At 38.9% G+C, this 14,439-nt stretch overlaps 1 protein-coding gene across 2 annotated transcripts; it reads left to right on the forward strand.

The window, feature by feature from the left end:
* Positions 1 to 241: 241 nt before the first annotated feature.
* LOC137153610 (cytochrome c iso-1/iso-2) lies at positions 242 to 14,118 on the forward strand. Of its 2 annotated transcripts, none has more exons than XM_067549182.1 (4): positions 242 to 373; positions 1,096 to 1,149; positions 8,932 to 9,106; positions 12,490 to 14,118. In XM_067549182.1, exons 3-4 carry the CDS (start codon positions 8,938 to 8,940, stop codon positions 12,636 to 12,638), a joined length of 318 nt encoding a protein of 105 aa, XP_067405283.1. In that variant the 5' UTR covers positions 242 to 373; positions 1,096 to 1,149; positions 8,932 to 8,937; the 3' UTR covers positions 12,639 to 14,118. The 2 variants fall into 2 exon arrangements, with proteins under 2 accessions (XP_067405283.1, XP_067405282.1); XM_067549181.1 differs by having other exon boundaries at positions 279 to 376.
* Positions 14,119 to 14,439: the final 321 nt, after the last annotated feature.

Raw genomic sequence — 14,439 nt, forward strand, 5'->3', positions numbered from 1 at the left:
TCCCGCCCGTGAGGGCTCATACCCGGGTGGGAGGGGCTCGAGGACTGGGGAGGGTGAGGGGGCGTGCTGGGGTAGTAGTAAACCAATGCCAGTCCCGCGACGGGCGGGGCTGGGACTGGAAGGGGCGGGGACTACCTGGCCGCTCCTCCGGGGGGGGCCTGCCCCACGCTCGGACAGCCTGCACGCCAGGGGCCGCCGGGCAGCGCAGCGTCGGGCTGCCCGTCGGGCTCTCTCCCCTGCAGGAATTAGCGGCAGGCGACCAGTGTTTTCCTACCATGTGTTAGTGCTCCAAGGGTTTTCGCTGTTCCTGGGATGTCCTTGCGCGGCTTGATGCCTCTCTCCCCCAGAAAAGTCTTCCTGCCGCGGAGCCAGAGTTGTACTTAATTCCATCCAGTTACCGCTTCTTCGTGTCGACCTCGTCGTACCTTATATAATCCCTCCCCCCTTTGGGGGTTTACACCCTTTACAGATGGGGTTGTTTTCCCTCACCTCTGCCTTGCCCTTGTGTAGCTAAATTATGCATTTTTAAAAGTTTTCAGCATAATTGTTCAAATAATTTTGATGTGAATTTTCTTACTTGCCGTTCATAAAGATCACAGAGTTCTACATAAAAGCTGCAGCCCTTACATAGTAAAAACCATGCAGGTGCTGCTTGTTTGTAAATGAAATTGGAATTCAACTTGCCTTTCATTAAGCACCAGTGATGTACTCAACATCTCGTCCTTCCCCTGAAGAATTAGTCAACTAAAGTGCAGGGAATGCAAGCTTTATTCTCTTCTGCAATTTTAAATACTAATCATTTTTAAAAGTCTGATTTTTTTCTGTCTATAGAAACATTAAGACTACTAGTGGTGATTCACAAGGCACTATGAGAAATATGATTTGATATGCATACATGGCTGTTCTTTCCCTCCTATTACTGTTTTCAGTATTTGTTTAATTGTAAATTGGGTTCTGTAATTTTTAACTTTCTATCTAGAAGTCAGCTTGAGTTTCAGATAAGCTAAAATAGTATTTAAGACTGACTTTATATTTTATTCCTGTTTATGTACAGTTTGGGACTCTTTAAGACAACATTTCTTATTCTGGTTTCAGATGGAATATAACCTTATCTATCAGGGACTCAAGTAATCAGTTTCTGGACTGAAGGTAAAGGCTGCCAGTGACTTGATCAGCTGTTGTGGTTCCCATTGCTATCAAACTGTGTTAGCTGTTTCCACTTGTGATTATTCAAATAGTTTTATTAAAAAAAAAAAAAAAAGTCAGAGTTGATAGAGATTAGATTAGTGATTCAGAAAAGTCATTACCTAAAATAATGGTTGTACATGAGCAGAACCTGTCACATGAAGGAAGGTACCTGAGTTTTGATGTACCTTTGAAACACTGGCAGAGCAAAGGACAGCTACTGCTTTCTATTGTAGGCAACATGGGGGTTCAATTGTTCTGGATTAAAATGGGTTAGTCGGAATTAGTATAAACGTGTGGCCAAGATGATTAAAAATCAATTTTAAAATGGATGGTTTAAAATGGATTAAGTTACAGGTTTGCTTTTAAAAATAAATTTAAGTAAAATTAAATTTGAAGTTGACGACCTGTGTCAGGCCTACACTTACTACAATCTATTAAATATTAAGCAGTATATACTTGCAACTAAGTTTTAAATCAAGTCAAACCACTGAACTGGTGGAAGTCACTGGCTAAGCACTTGCAACTGATCTTGTTGAAGTGCTAAATCAGCTTCTGAAGGAAGTTGCCTCTTCTGCAGGTGCAGCAAGTATTTTCTTCACTTAACTTAAATAGTTCAGGTCAAGGACTATCTTGTCCATTCAAAGCGAAGAAATGGGAAAGTTTGGCTTACTCTTCCAATCTATGAATAAAAACTAGGTGTGAAGATGAGATCTACTTGTCTGAAATATTGAACAATAAATTAAGTTCACTAATAGAGATACTTCCTTTGTTTAATAAATCACTTAAATGCAAGATGTTTCTATAGCCAAGATATTTAAGGTAGTTTTATTTAATAAGAAAATTGTTTGTATTTAACAGAATTTGGATTTCCATCCAAACAGAGCTTGACAAATAAATTAGTAAATCTATCATTTTCTAACAATAAAAATGTAAAAATTAAGAATCTGAATAATTTTAAGTTATATAATTGCGTGTGTGTGTATGTATCTTTTGGCTTAGCAAAAAAGCACCAAATTTAGTGTAAAAGCTGTATATAGCTGCAAATCAATATTCTTTGTTAATCAGTGAGAATCAACCTCTCTTTCAGAACATAATGAAAGTACAAATGACAAATTTAATCAAGGTTTCCTGTTTGCTCAAGTAAATTAAAATCTGTAATTTAAATTATGATTTAAATCAATCCACCCTCTGTGTGGTTTGGTATTCTTTCAAAATTACTTCAATTACAAATTTGTTCAGTTCACATGCCAAAACTCCCATCTCTGCACACTCAATGTAGGACAAAACAAAATAATAAAAAAAATAAAACCACAGCTTTTTAAAATCTTTTAAACCCAGCAACAGTTTCCAAAATTAAAATTTAGCTGATAATTTTCCTGATGCATGAGACAAAAATATAATTCTGTTTGCTTATTCATAGTTACAGTAGCTTTGTAGTGCTTACTATACTAAGTTTCCTTTTGTTAGTAAAGTAAATTGAGTGAGCTTAAAATATATGTAATTGAATAAGGTCCATCAATGTATAATCAATGAGGTTTTCAAAAAGCATGAACTCTGTCCTAACTCTGCTCCCACTCTATTTAGTAGCAAAACTGATGGACTTCAGTGCGTGCAGGGTTAGGACAGTGTTAGTGCCTTTGAATGTATGTTTTAAAAAACCTTAACTCTGACTAGCATCTCTTGTAATTTGAACTTCATTGTGTTTCTTAATTTATTTTGGGGTGTTTGTGTTTCAAACTGGAAACAGTCCTGTTACAGGTGGGAAAAAGAAGGTTAGTAGGTAAAGACCAAACAGAGGGCCAGATTATGTATGTCCTGATGATCCACAAGTGAATGGGGACTTTTCTGCAGACAGGTCCTCCCTTATTTGTCAACATCTTTTATGTACCTTCTCTTTGGAAACCCTGCGGTACCCTTGGAGGAATGTGGATGCATCTATAGGGTAGCAGGGTGTTAGGCTGACTCCCCTATTTCAACCCTGCAGAGTAATACAATCTAAGCAGTTTGGGAGACCTGCACAGAAACTAGTACAGTTGTAAAATCTGCCCTCCCTTCTTAAATGTAAGATGTCAAAGAAAATTTCATGTGGGAAACCCCATGAAATCTTGGCTACTATACAGGTTTGAGATTGGGACCAAAATTTTTAAGGGTGGCTCAGAGAAATCGTACACCTCAGAGTCCCACGCTCTGGTCTGTTTCCCAGTGTGAAACAAGTTGAAACTCTCCTATCTCTGATTTTTGGTACTCTGAGGCACTTGCAGTTGGGTGGGAATCTCTCCCCTGTGTTCTTTTCCAACTGACGCTACCTCAACTCCATCTAAAACATCTTCAGTCAGTTCCTTTCTGACTTGTTAGTGAGGGTGCTCCCTGCAGGAGCGGCTTATTACACTGCTATAGCTGTTGTAGCTCTTTCTAGGATGCTGTCTTCCTTTAGGAAGCTCCATCATATCCACCTTTAGTTATGCAATTCACTTCGCTTCTCTGCTTCAGTTTCTCTTTATTTAAAATGAGGACAATTACATGGAGCCTTTTGTTTCAGATTTTAGTGGCAACTTCTTTTGAAGCCTTTTTTCCCCTCCCAAGATAAATCTGGGATTTGAGGCAGCTGCTCCAAAGTTTGTCTGCCTTTGGAAGTTCAGAACAGTTGTCTCCTACAAGTATTCTACTTGTGGTGATTTAGGATGGTGACCTTGTCCTCAGCAAACTTCTTGGTCTGTCAGGACTGAGAATAATTGCTTTGCCCAACTGGTTGTTGGGGTAGGCTTGTGTTGCTAGACTTTTAATATTTCTCTTTTCAGGGATTCATCTGTGCAGAAAGTCACTCAGTCTTTGCCTCACCACATAGCACTCAAGTAGCTCCATGCAATACCTTCTGATGGTATATTACTAGCCCTAGAGTGCTCCCCCCCACCAGGAAGGACCACTGTGATCATCTAGTCTGACTTCTTGTATCACACAGGCCATAGAACTTCCCCAAAATAACTCCTAGGGTGTATCTTTAGAAAAAAATCCAATCTTGATTTAAAAATTGTAAGTGTTGGGGACTCCACCTTGACCCTTGGTAAATTGTTTCAATGGTTAAGTACTGTTAAAAATTTACTCCTTCTTTCCAGTCTGAATTGGTCTAGCTTCAACTTCCAGCTATAGAATTGTGTTATATCTTTCTTTGCTTGATTGAAGAGCCCATCATTAAGTGTTTGTTCCCTATGTAGATATTTATGGGCTATAGCCTCCTCTTTGTTAGACTGAACCCTGACTCTATTTAGCTTATTATAAAGCATGTTTTCTAATTATTTTTGTGGCTCTTCTCTGAGCCCTCTTCAATTATCAACATACTTCTTGAGTTGTGGACATGGTGTTCCAGCAATGGGCACACCAATGACAAATACAGAGGTAAAAATCTGTACTGCTACTCGAGATTCCCCTGTTTATGCTTCCAGGGATTGCATTAGCCTTTTTGGCCATAGCATCACACTGGGAGCTCATGTTCAACTGATTATCCATCATGACTCCGAAATCTTTCAGAATCACTGCTTCCTAGGATAGAGTTTCCCCATCTTGTAAGCATGGCCTTCATTCGTTGTTTGTAGATGTATACATTTATATTTAGCTGTATTAAAATGTATATTGTTTGCTTGATCCCAGTTTACTAAGTGACCCAGATCACACTGAATCAGTGACTGACCTCTTCCTTATTTGCACCAGCCCCAAATTATGTCATCTATAAAAAATCATCAGTGATAAAGTTATGTTTTTTCCTGGTCATTAATAAAAATGTTAAATAGCATATGTCCAAAATCAATCCCTGTGGGACCCCTCTAGAAACACCCATTCAGTGGTGGTTCCCCATTTATAATCACATTGAGACCTATCAGTGAGCAAGCTTTTAATCCATTTACTGTGTCCCATGTTAACTTTATATCTTTCTAGCTTTTTTTTAATCAAAATGTCATGCAGTACCAAGGTTTACAGAAGTCTAAATATATTTCCTCAAACACTGTTACCTTTATCAATCAAACTTGTAATCTCATTTAAAAAAAAAACCATACAAAACATCAAGCTAATTTGATAAAAATCTATTAGCTATATTACCCTTTTAATTTTTAATTAATCAAGCCCCATACCAGCTACTTCATTACCTTGCTGGGATTGATGTCAAACTGAAAAGCCTATAATTACCCAGGCCATCCTGTTTATCATTTTTAAATATTGAGACATCAGCTTTTTTCTAGTCTTCTGGAACATCCCCGGTGTGCCAAGGCTTATTAAAAAAACCCACCACCAACCCCCCCAAAAACATTAATGGTCCAGCAAGTTCCTCAGCCAGCTTTTTTAAAAACTCTTGGATGCAAATTATCCAGACCTGCTGATTTTATAAAGTGTCTAACTTTAGTAGCTGTTTAACATCCTCCTGAGAGATACTAATGGAATGAAAATAGTGTTCTGTTTTTCCCCCACATAGAAAACAAATACTTATTGAACACTTCTGCCTTTCTGCATTATTGATAATTTTATTATTTCTATCTAGTAGTAGACCAACCTATCATGGTTCTTTTTGTTCCTTATGTATTAAAAAACATTGTCCTTAAGTCTGCTGGCCATTTGCTTCCCTTATCAATTTTCTACAAATCAGAGCTTCTGATTTATATTAGTTACCATCAACATCCCCATTTGTTATGTTATTTTTTAGATGGGGAAGTAAAGATAACAATAAACCAGGTTGTAAACTAACATGGCCTTCTTCAATGATTGTGGGATTATAGCTTTTAGGACATCTTGTAAAGTGTGCTTACACAATGTTGTGTCATTTTTCTGATTAAGTTCTTCTGGCTTATCGGCCCATAAGTGTTTTCATCTTTGTCAGGAAGGCTAATAGCATATTGGGCTGCATTAGGAGGAGGATTGCCAGCAGGTCACGGGAAGTGATTATTCCCCTCTATTCAGCATTGGTAAGGCCGCATTTAGAGTATTGTGTCCAGTTTTGGGCCCCCCATACAAAAAAGATGTAGACAAGTTGGGGAGAGTACAGCGGAGGGCAACAAAAATGATTAGGGGGCTGGAGCACAGGACTTATGAGGAGAGGCTAAGGAAACTGGGCTTGTTTAGTCTGCAAAAGAGAAGAATGAGGGGGATTTGATAGTAGCCTTTAACTACCTGAAAGGGGGTTCCAGAGAGGATGGGGCTAGGCTGTTCTCGGTGGTGGCAGATGACAGAACAAGGAGCAACGATCTCAAGTTGCAGTTGGGGAGGTCGAGGTTGGACATTAGGAAAAAGTTTTTCACTAGGAGGGTAGTGAAACACTGGAATGGGTTACCTAGGGAGGTGGTGGAATCTCCATCTTTAGAGGTTTTTAAGCTGAGGCTTGACAAAGCCCTGGCTGGGATGATATAGCTGAGGTTAGTCCTGCTTTGAGCAGGGTGTTGGACTAGATGACCTCCTGAGGTCCCTTCCAACTCTAATATTCTATGATTCTAAATTGCTCTTTTTAAAGCACTAAGTATATATCACTGTTCTGGACTTTATTATGTTTGCACATTATAAATATGATCAAGTTATGATTGCTTGTGCTAAAGTTACCATTAATTTTTAATTCTGATTCTTTATCTGTCAAGATGAAGTCTAATATTGAATATCTCCAGTGTTGGACAACATTTTTTTGAGTTGACATAATACTTAGAAATTCCAAGCACGTTAGTACTGGCACAATTAGATCTCTAGCATGGGTCATTCAAACTAGAGTCCCCCATGATCATGCAGTTTTTTTCTCCCACACATTATAGGTGGGCTTCTTATGCACCTGTCATTCTGTTCTCTAGTGTGATTTGGTGGTCTGTAGCAGACAGCAGCTAATACCCCATCATGTGCTTTATCTGTTAGGACATTGATCCATAAGCATTCCTGGAAACAACTCCAGTCCTGGCAAGAGTTAAGGCATATTCTTCTGTGTGTGGCAATGGTGGCAAAACATGCATCAAATATTGTGCTTTTTTATCTGCTTGGATGTTGAGTTTGTGCTGCACAAAAGCTATGAATATGCACTTGTGTCATGTTCTTCCAGTGGAAGGCAGCAGTGACTCTGCCACTTACTTAGAAAACCTTTCAATCTGGTATCTGCTCAGGTTGCTGGATAAGTCTACACTAGGAGAGTGTATCTCCCTGTAATGTGAAAAGATGTTCCTGTGTAATTATCTGTTAAAGTCTCTAATAGAAGGTCAGAACAAACTGAATGAAACTAATCCCTATAATCCAGTCAAGTAGGGTTTCTTTTTTGTGGGTAATTGAATCAATCTGCAATTCTGTGACAGAGGTTAGTTACAAATGGGGTATCTCCCTCCATCAGAAGGTGTTTCTTTTTCACTGGTAGATTTCTGGCAGTTTCAGGGAACAGTGTTTCTGAGGAAGGTTTCTTGCCCCTTTTATTCCTGAAACAGTTGTCATGTTGTATGTAAGACCACTTGTATACTCTGCTGAATGTGTCATCTTTGTGGTTCCCTTATGGGTCTGGTCTGTTCGAAGGGTTCATTTTTTTTTCCTCCTACCATTGTTGGGTGAAAGGTTGTCCTTATCTGGGCTAAGGAAAGGTGGCATACCGTCTCTGTACTGATAGTACAACTCGGTCTATACTGCCGATGGATTTCAGTGGTAGTCTACGGGAGATACGCAAACTATGTAGAGTAGCTTGTGTATCTCCTGTTGACTTCTTAACTTCTACTTACCGCAGTGTCCCCACTGCTGTGCCGATGGGAAATGCCCTCTATTCGACACAGCGTTACTCTTCTTGCAGGGTGGATTAAAGGCATCAACTTCTGGGTTCAATTGAGTGGGTCTCCTCTGCTGCTCAGTTGATCCCACAGAATCGATCCTGCACTGCCAACAATGCTGCCAGCAGTGTAGACATAGCCAAAAGAGAACACTTAGGGTATTTTGATGCCACAGCCATCAATCTTGAGACCTTTATCACTTAGAAGGAAATCCTTTTTAAAAAATTTCTTTATATAAAGAGATTGTAGGGGACTTCAGTTAACCTACAGATGCTACTAATTAAGTTATTCGTTCATTAATTGTGTTCATTCAGTTTGTAAAAGATTAGGAAATATAGGGTGAGATCTTCAACCCCCCTTTGGGCTCTTTGTCAGGTAAGTGGGCTATATTGTATAAAGAGGTTCCAGCCAGGGGAAGATCCTTGGCAGGCACAGTGGAGATATCTGTAAAGCTGTCTTCCAAGAACCCTGGTGTAAGGGGTGTGCTGGGATGGGAGGGATGTGTTGGCAGTGGGCCACACTACTGCAGATATTCTGGGCAGAGCTTTGACCCCAGGATTGTCTAAATTATACTAGGTGCCTTTCCCAAAGCAGACAGGGTTTACATGGGCACTAAGAGGTAGCTTAGAGCCACCTGAGCCCCCTTACTTCTGGGCTGCAAGTTTTGTGTTAAACCTCTAAGAGAGGTAGCACAGAATCTCAGGTGTCAGGTTTTTATTTTTTAGATTTAAAAAAAAAAAACAAAAAAAAAAAAAACACACCTCTCAGAATGGGCAAATGACATAAAGGACTTTGGAAAAACTTTTCAGTCTTCCTCTGATTAAGTCCAGCTCAAAGCTGTCATTAGTTTGAGAGCCTATTTTTTCTCTCCTACTTTGCCAGATAAAAAGTAAATGTGGAACAGTAATGGTAAATGTAACCAAAAGGGAGGCATCTTTTTAAAAATATTGTACAATTTCATTTTTCTGTTTTGCTTTGTCAGACCAAAATGGGCGATGTTGAAAAAGGCAAGAAGGTCTTTATTCAGAAATGCTCTCAGTGCCACACAGTTGAAAAAGGGGGGCCTCACAAGACTGGCCCAAATCTTTGGGGTCTGTTTGGTCGCAAAACAGGACAAGCTGCAGGATTCTCTTACTCAGATTCAAACAAGAACAAAGGTAAAAACAAAAAGGGTGACGTGGTGAGGTGCAGGGCTGGAAGCATAAAGAAGCAAAGCTAATTCCGTTCTTACTAGATCTTAAAAAAATCTTTACAAAAACTACCCTCATAGCTGTTGAATGACAGCATCGCAAGATGGACCTGAACTACATCTTCAGAAGTAAAGTGCTTTTTAACTGAAATTTTAGTAACATCTTCCAGCAAATCTGTTGTTTGGTACCTGGATATTTACATCCTTTCCATGATTTTGCATGGTCAAAGGGCAGATTTTAATGCCTGTTTCTTGGAGTGCTCCTTTAGTATGATCTTTCTTCAGTTGGTCACTGTTCTTGACTGACATTGCATTGCTGTGTAATCTCTTCACTTACTGGTAGTTGACTAATTTTAGCCCTCTGATATGTCCACATGCAGTGTTTTAATACAGATGATCCAGAAAGTAAAGAGGTCTTTAAAAGTACTTACATAATTAAATACAATGGTGTTCATGTTGGGATTTATTTGAGTCAAGCTATTAAACTAAGAATCCTATTTGCAATTAAGTTATGTAAAATATTTTGGAATTCCTTGACTCTTCAGTTCTACTGGGATCCCTGGGGGAATTCAGTCTTATACTCATTTACAGAAAGATCCATTCCTACAAAGAAATGTACTTCAGTGTTAGTGTCTGTTTAGAAAGTGCTTGTATGAGCTAATAGTACAGGTGATTACTACAAGTATTTAAAGTAAGTCATCAACATGATATCTAAATGTACTTTAAACTAGGACCTAATACAGAAACATATTAGTAGTCTTCTCTCCTAAACACAGAGGTCAGATATAAGTGGTGCTGCTATTACTAACCTTACTGTTGACCATAAGCTGCCATTACTATGGCCATGAAAATTAGAGGTGGAAGCTAACACTGAAGCTGTTCCATCTTGTAAGTGGGTCCATTCCCTGCCATTAGGCCATGGCACTACAGGAGTCTTCATCTCCAGCAACCCTGTTGATTACATCTTTGAGCCTTCTTTAGTCCATAACTTATCACATATAGGCCAGACCCCTGCCAATGTGGCCAAAGTCCAAAACGAGAGTCCACACAAACAAAAGGTTCTTCCAGCCTGCCCAGCCTCACTTCCCATCCCCTTTCGTCTACCTTTAAGTCTTCCTGATACCTTCCCTGGAGTCCTTTCATGGTCTCAAAGCCTTCCACATGAACCCAGCTTACTCCACTTAGGCCCTTCTCCAGGAGTTCTCAGCCCTCATGAGGCCCAGGTGTTTCAGGCAATCACCTGACCCAAATTAGTCCTGCCTCTGCTGGCTAAAATGGAGTTAATTATGGCACAGGTGAGCTGATTGAACAGGGGAGGCCTGCTTCAGGCCTCCTGGCCTTTAAAGGGGCAGGCCACCCTGTTACACATCTGATCCTGTTAGAGAAATTCCAGACCTTCTTTCTGAAGGTCCTCTAGGTGCTACCCTTTCTGTTCAACATTTATGAACCCACTGTGTGTTCATAAACAAAGTAACCCTTCATGGGATAAAAAGGAAGGTCCTCTCATGGATCAGTAACAGGTTAAAATATAGGAAACAAAGGGTAGGAATAAATGGTCAGTTTTCCAAATGGAGAGAGGTAAATAGTAGTGTCCCCCAGGGGTCTGTACTGGGACCAATACTGTTCAACATATTGATAAATTATATGGAAAAAAGGGGCAGATAATGAGGTGGCAAAATTTGCTGGTGATACAAAACTACTCAATATAGTTAAGTCCAAAGCAGACAGCAAAGAGTTACAAAGGGATCTCATAACTGGGCAACAAAAGGGCAAATTAAATTAAATGTTGATAAATGCAAAGTAATGCACATTGGAAAACAATCCCAACTATACATATACTATGATGGGGTGTAAATTAGCTACCACCACTCAAGAAACAGATCTTGGAGTCATTGTGGATAGTTCTCTGAAAACATCCACTCAATGTGCAGCAGCAGTCAAAAAAAAGCTACCAGAATGTTGGGAATCATTAGGAAAGGGATATATAATAAGACAGAAAATATCATATTGTCTGTATATATAAAAATCCATGGTATGCCCACATCTTGAATACTACAGTGCAGGTCTGGTTGCCCCATCTCAAAAAAGATATATTGGAATTGGAAAAGGTACAGAGAAGGGCAACAAAATGATTAATAAGGGTATGGAACAGCTTCCATATGAGGAGAGATTAATAAGACTGGGACATTTCAGCTGGGGGGGGAGGGGGAACTACTAAGGTGGTATGATAGAGGTCTATAAAATCATGATTGGTATGTAGACAATAAATAAGGAAGTGTTATTTACTCCTCATAACAGCAGCAGGTTTAAAACAAACAAAAGAAAGTATTTCTTCATTCAACGCACAAGTCAACCTGTGGAAGTCTTTGCCAGAGGATATTGTGAAGGCCACAACTATAAGAGGGTTAAAAAAAACTAGATAAGTTCATGGAGGATATGTCCATCAATGGACACTAGTCAGAATGGGTGGGGATGCAAAACCACGCTCTGAAGTGTCCCTAGCCTCTGTTTGTCAGAAGCTGGGAAAGGGTGACAGGGAATGGATCACTTGAGGATTACCTGTTCTGCTCACGCCCTCTCAAGCAGCTGGCATTGGCAGGATACCGGGCTAGATGGATCATTAGTCTGACCCAGTATGGCTGTTCTTATGTAATTATGAGCTAGAGTGTCAATATGCAGATAACCAACTCTACATCGTTTAACAGAATTAGCTTTCCCTTTGCTCTCCCACCATCTAGGGGAGATAGACAATAACTAAAACTAAGTGGCTTATGTGCCATCTGGAGAAGATGGAGGTGCTGCTGAGTTGGGAGAAGGAAATGCTTTAAAGAGCTGGCAAAATATATAACCACTCTGTGTAATCAGTTTCTGTGAACAATTTTGCCAATAAATGGACAATCTCAGGCTTCAAAAGAGAATTAACCCTTAAGATTACATTGATTTAAAAAACAAATCTGAATACATTACTGGAAAGCAAGTTCTCTACTAGCCCTTTGAATTAAGAGTTGTATAGATTAAAAGTAATAAATGTTATTCAAAAAGAGTGGTCAGTTTAGCTGAACTGGTTTAAACATTGAGAATCTTGGAAAGATTAATATATCTTGATTATTAAAATGAGTCAAAAGTAAATTTAGTAGTAGTTGTGTGATTAATATGATGTGTTCAAGCAATAATGAAGACTCCATTTCATATTCATTCTCATTCTTTTTCCCTCCTTTGGCGTTTAGAACATAAACTGAGTATGTTACTTTCAGAGTGGCATACCCTAGGGTATGCTTGAGCTATATATGGAGTCAAGTGGTGGGACAAATAAAATGTAAGCAATTCTTCATTATTGTCTACACTTTCCAGGTGTTGTCTGGAATGAAAATACACTGATGGAATATTTGGAGAACCCTAAGAAATACATTCCTGGAACTAAAATGATTTTTGCTGGCATTAAAAAGAAGAACGAGAGAGCAGATGTTATTGCATACTTGAAAAAAGCAACCTCTTCATGAAGTGTTCTTAATGCTACCGTGATGTCAGAAAGTATTTCAAAATTTGAATATCTCTTGTATCAGTATTCATGTTTCAGTATTCTGTTAATATTTGTTTATTATTAGGTACTGGTCTTAGCATCTGAAAATATGAGTCTTTATTTGATTTTTGCTAAGTCCACTACCAAGACAAAATAGGCGTGAACACTATGTAAACTATTTATAGGGTGGAATAGGTAGGCATGGCTGCTTACAGACATTTCAAAAGAAAAATATTGTTCCCTTTTCCAAGGAGCTTCCAACTGAAGGATCCAGTCCTGCAGATACTGGTATACGTCTGGAATTACACACGTGTAATTTTATATTGAAATCAATGTGACTGTTTAAGTTAGTACAGTTACTCATATGTGTAAGTGGTTGTAGCAGTGGACCCTAATGCTTGTTCCTTGAAGATTTTGCATAGGCAAATCTCTCAACAAAATCAGTGGGTGCTCCGTATTTTGCAGGATTCAGCCTTAATTTAAAAGAGCCAGGCATGACAAACAATGGAACTGGTCTATGGGGGAAAAAGACTTATCAGAAATGTTTAGAGTGCCACTCAGCTTTGTATCAATGTGTTAGTATAAAGTACAGCTGGAGGGATTGGAACAGCTACAGTTTGATTTGTAGATAAATTCAAAACTTTAGCTCACTCCTTGTATTACTGTTTCTGTGTGTGTTAAAAGGACATAAGTCTACCTAGTAGCAGTCTCTTCATCACGGTTATGGATTTTTCACTCCATGTGTTCATTACATGAATCAGATATAATTAGGTGTCCAGACCCCTTATAATAAACAAACAAACAAGGCCTGGAATAGCTTAAATGATGGTAATAATAGCAAGAATACTTTCACCTTTAGTTCCTACTCAACTGTTCTGATAGCCTATATAAAATGATGCAATGGTTTAGTCTGGGTCTGAGAGGACGGGATTACCACCTGAGCTGTCACTTTACTTGAGTACTTTAGAGAGTTCAAGGATTAAATTGCATGGAAATTGAACTACCTCTCTCATTTCATTAAGGCACTTTGGGCTTAGGGTATGAAGATTTCATTTATGCTGTATCCTACCTATTCTATGGAAGAAAAGGATTTCAGTCTCTAGGGTTATAAATCTGGCACCTTACTGGCAATCCTTGAAAATGAAGTTGGAGTGGGAATTGAGGAAATTAACAGTGGAGTCTAGATCTTTAAATAGTGAAATCTAAATCTATTTTATATATCTTCTATTAGACAGAGTGCTTAGCCATGCTGCTGACAGTGCTAAATCTTCCCGAGGTTCTGCAAGAGAAGTGTTAACTTACATTACTGTTAATGGCAGTACCTTCATCTGTTTGGCCATTGATAATTTGTGCAGAATGTAGCCCAACATTAAAGATGTTAGGAAGAAGAACCATTATAAAATATTAGACTTCTATATTTAATTTTAAGTCATTTCCCCCCCCCCGATTTTTATAATATATATTATAAAAAAAATGGTTACACTGTAGTACTTCAGTGATTGATACTAGAGAAAAACTGTCTTGGTAGGGGTCTCAATCTTTTCCATAACCTCCTCCTCATGACCTGCATCCCTCATAGCAATCTGGTAAAGGTGGCATAATTGTGAATTTTCACAATAAGGCCAGGGAGTTACATCTTAAAATCTGTAGGTAGGTTGTCTGCAAGTTATAGCAGGTGAACTGATCCTAAACTGCTGCAGTGATACATTTTCAAGGTTAGCTTCACAACCACAAGGCCTAGACTTTTATTTATTTATTTTTTTTATTAAAGTGAAAGGCAG

The sequence above is a fragment of the Emydura macquarii genome, unplaced genomic scaffold, assembly GCF_026122565.2.
Source record: "Emydura macquarii macquarii isolate MOO-44397 ecotype Brisbane River unplaced genomic scaffold, CSIRO-AGI_Emac_v2 contig_1253, whole genome shotgun sequence".
In the NCBI taxonomy this organism is placed as follows: domain Eukaryota; kingdom Metazoa; phylum Chordata; order Testudines; family Chelidae; genus Emydura; species Emydura macquarii.

Bases quoted from the DNA above. Each gene is read 5' to 3' on its own strand.
- LOC137153610 (XM_067549182.1), top strand. From the start codon at position 8,938: ATGGGCGATGTTGAAAAAGGCAAGAAGGTCTTTATTCAGAAATGCTCT. The intron at 9,107-12,489 runs GTAAAAACAAAA...TACACTTTCCAG, and splicing joins AGATTCAAACAAGAACAAAG to GTGTTGTCTGGAATGAAAAT.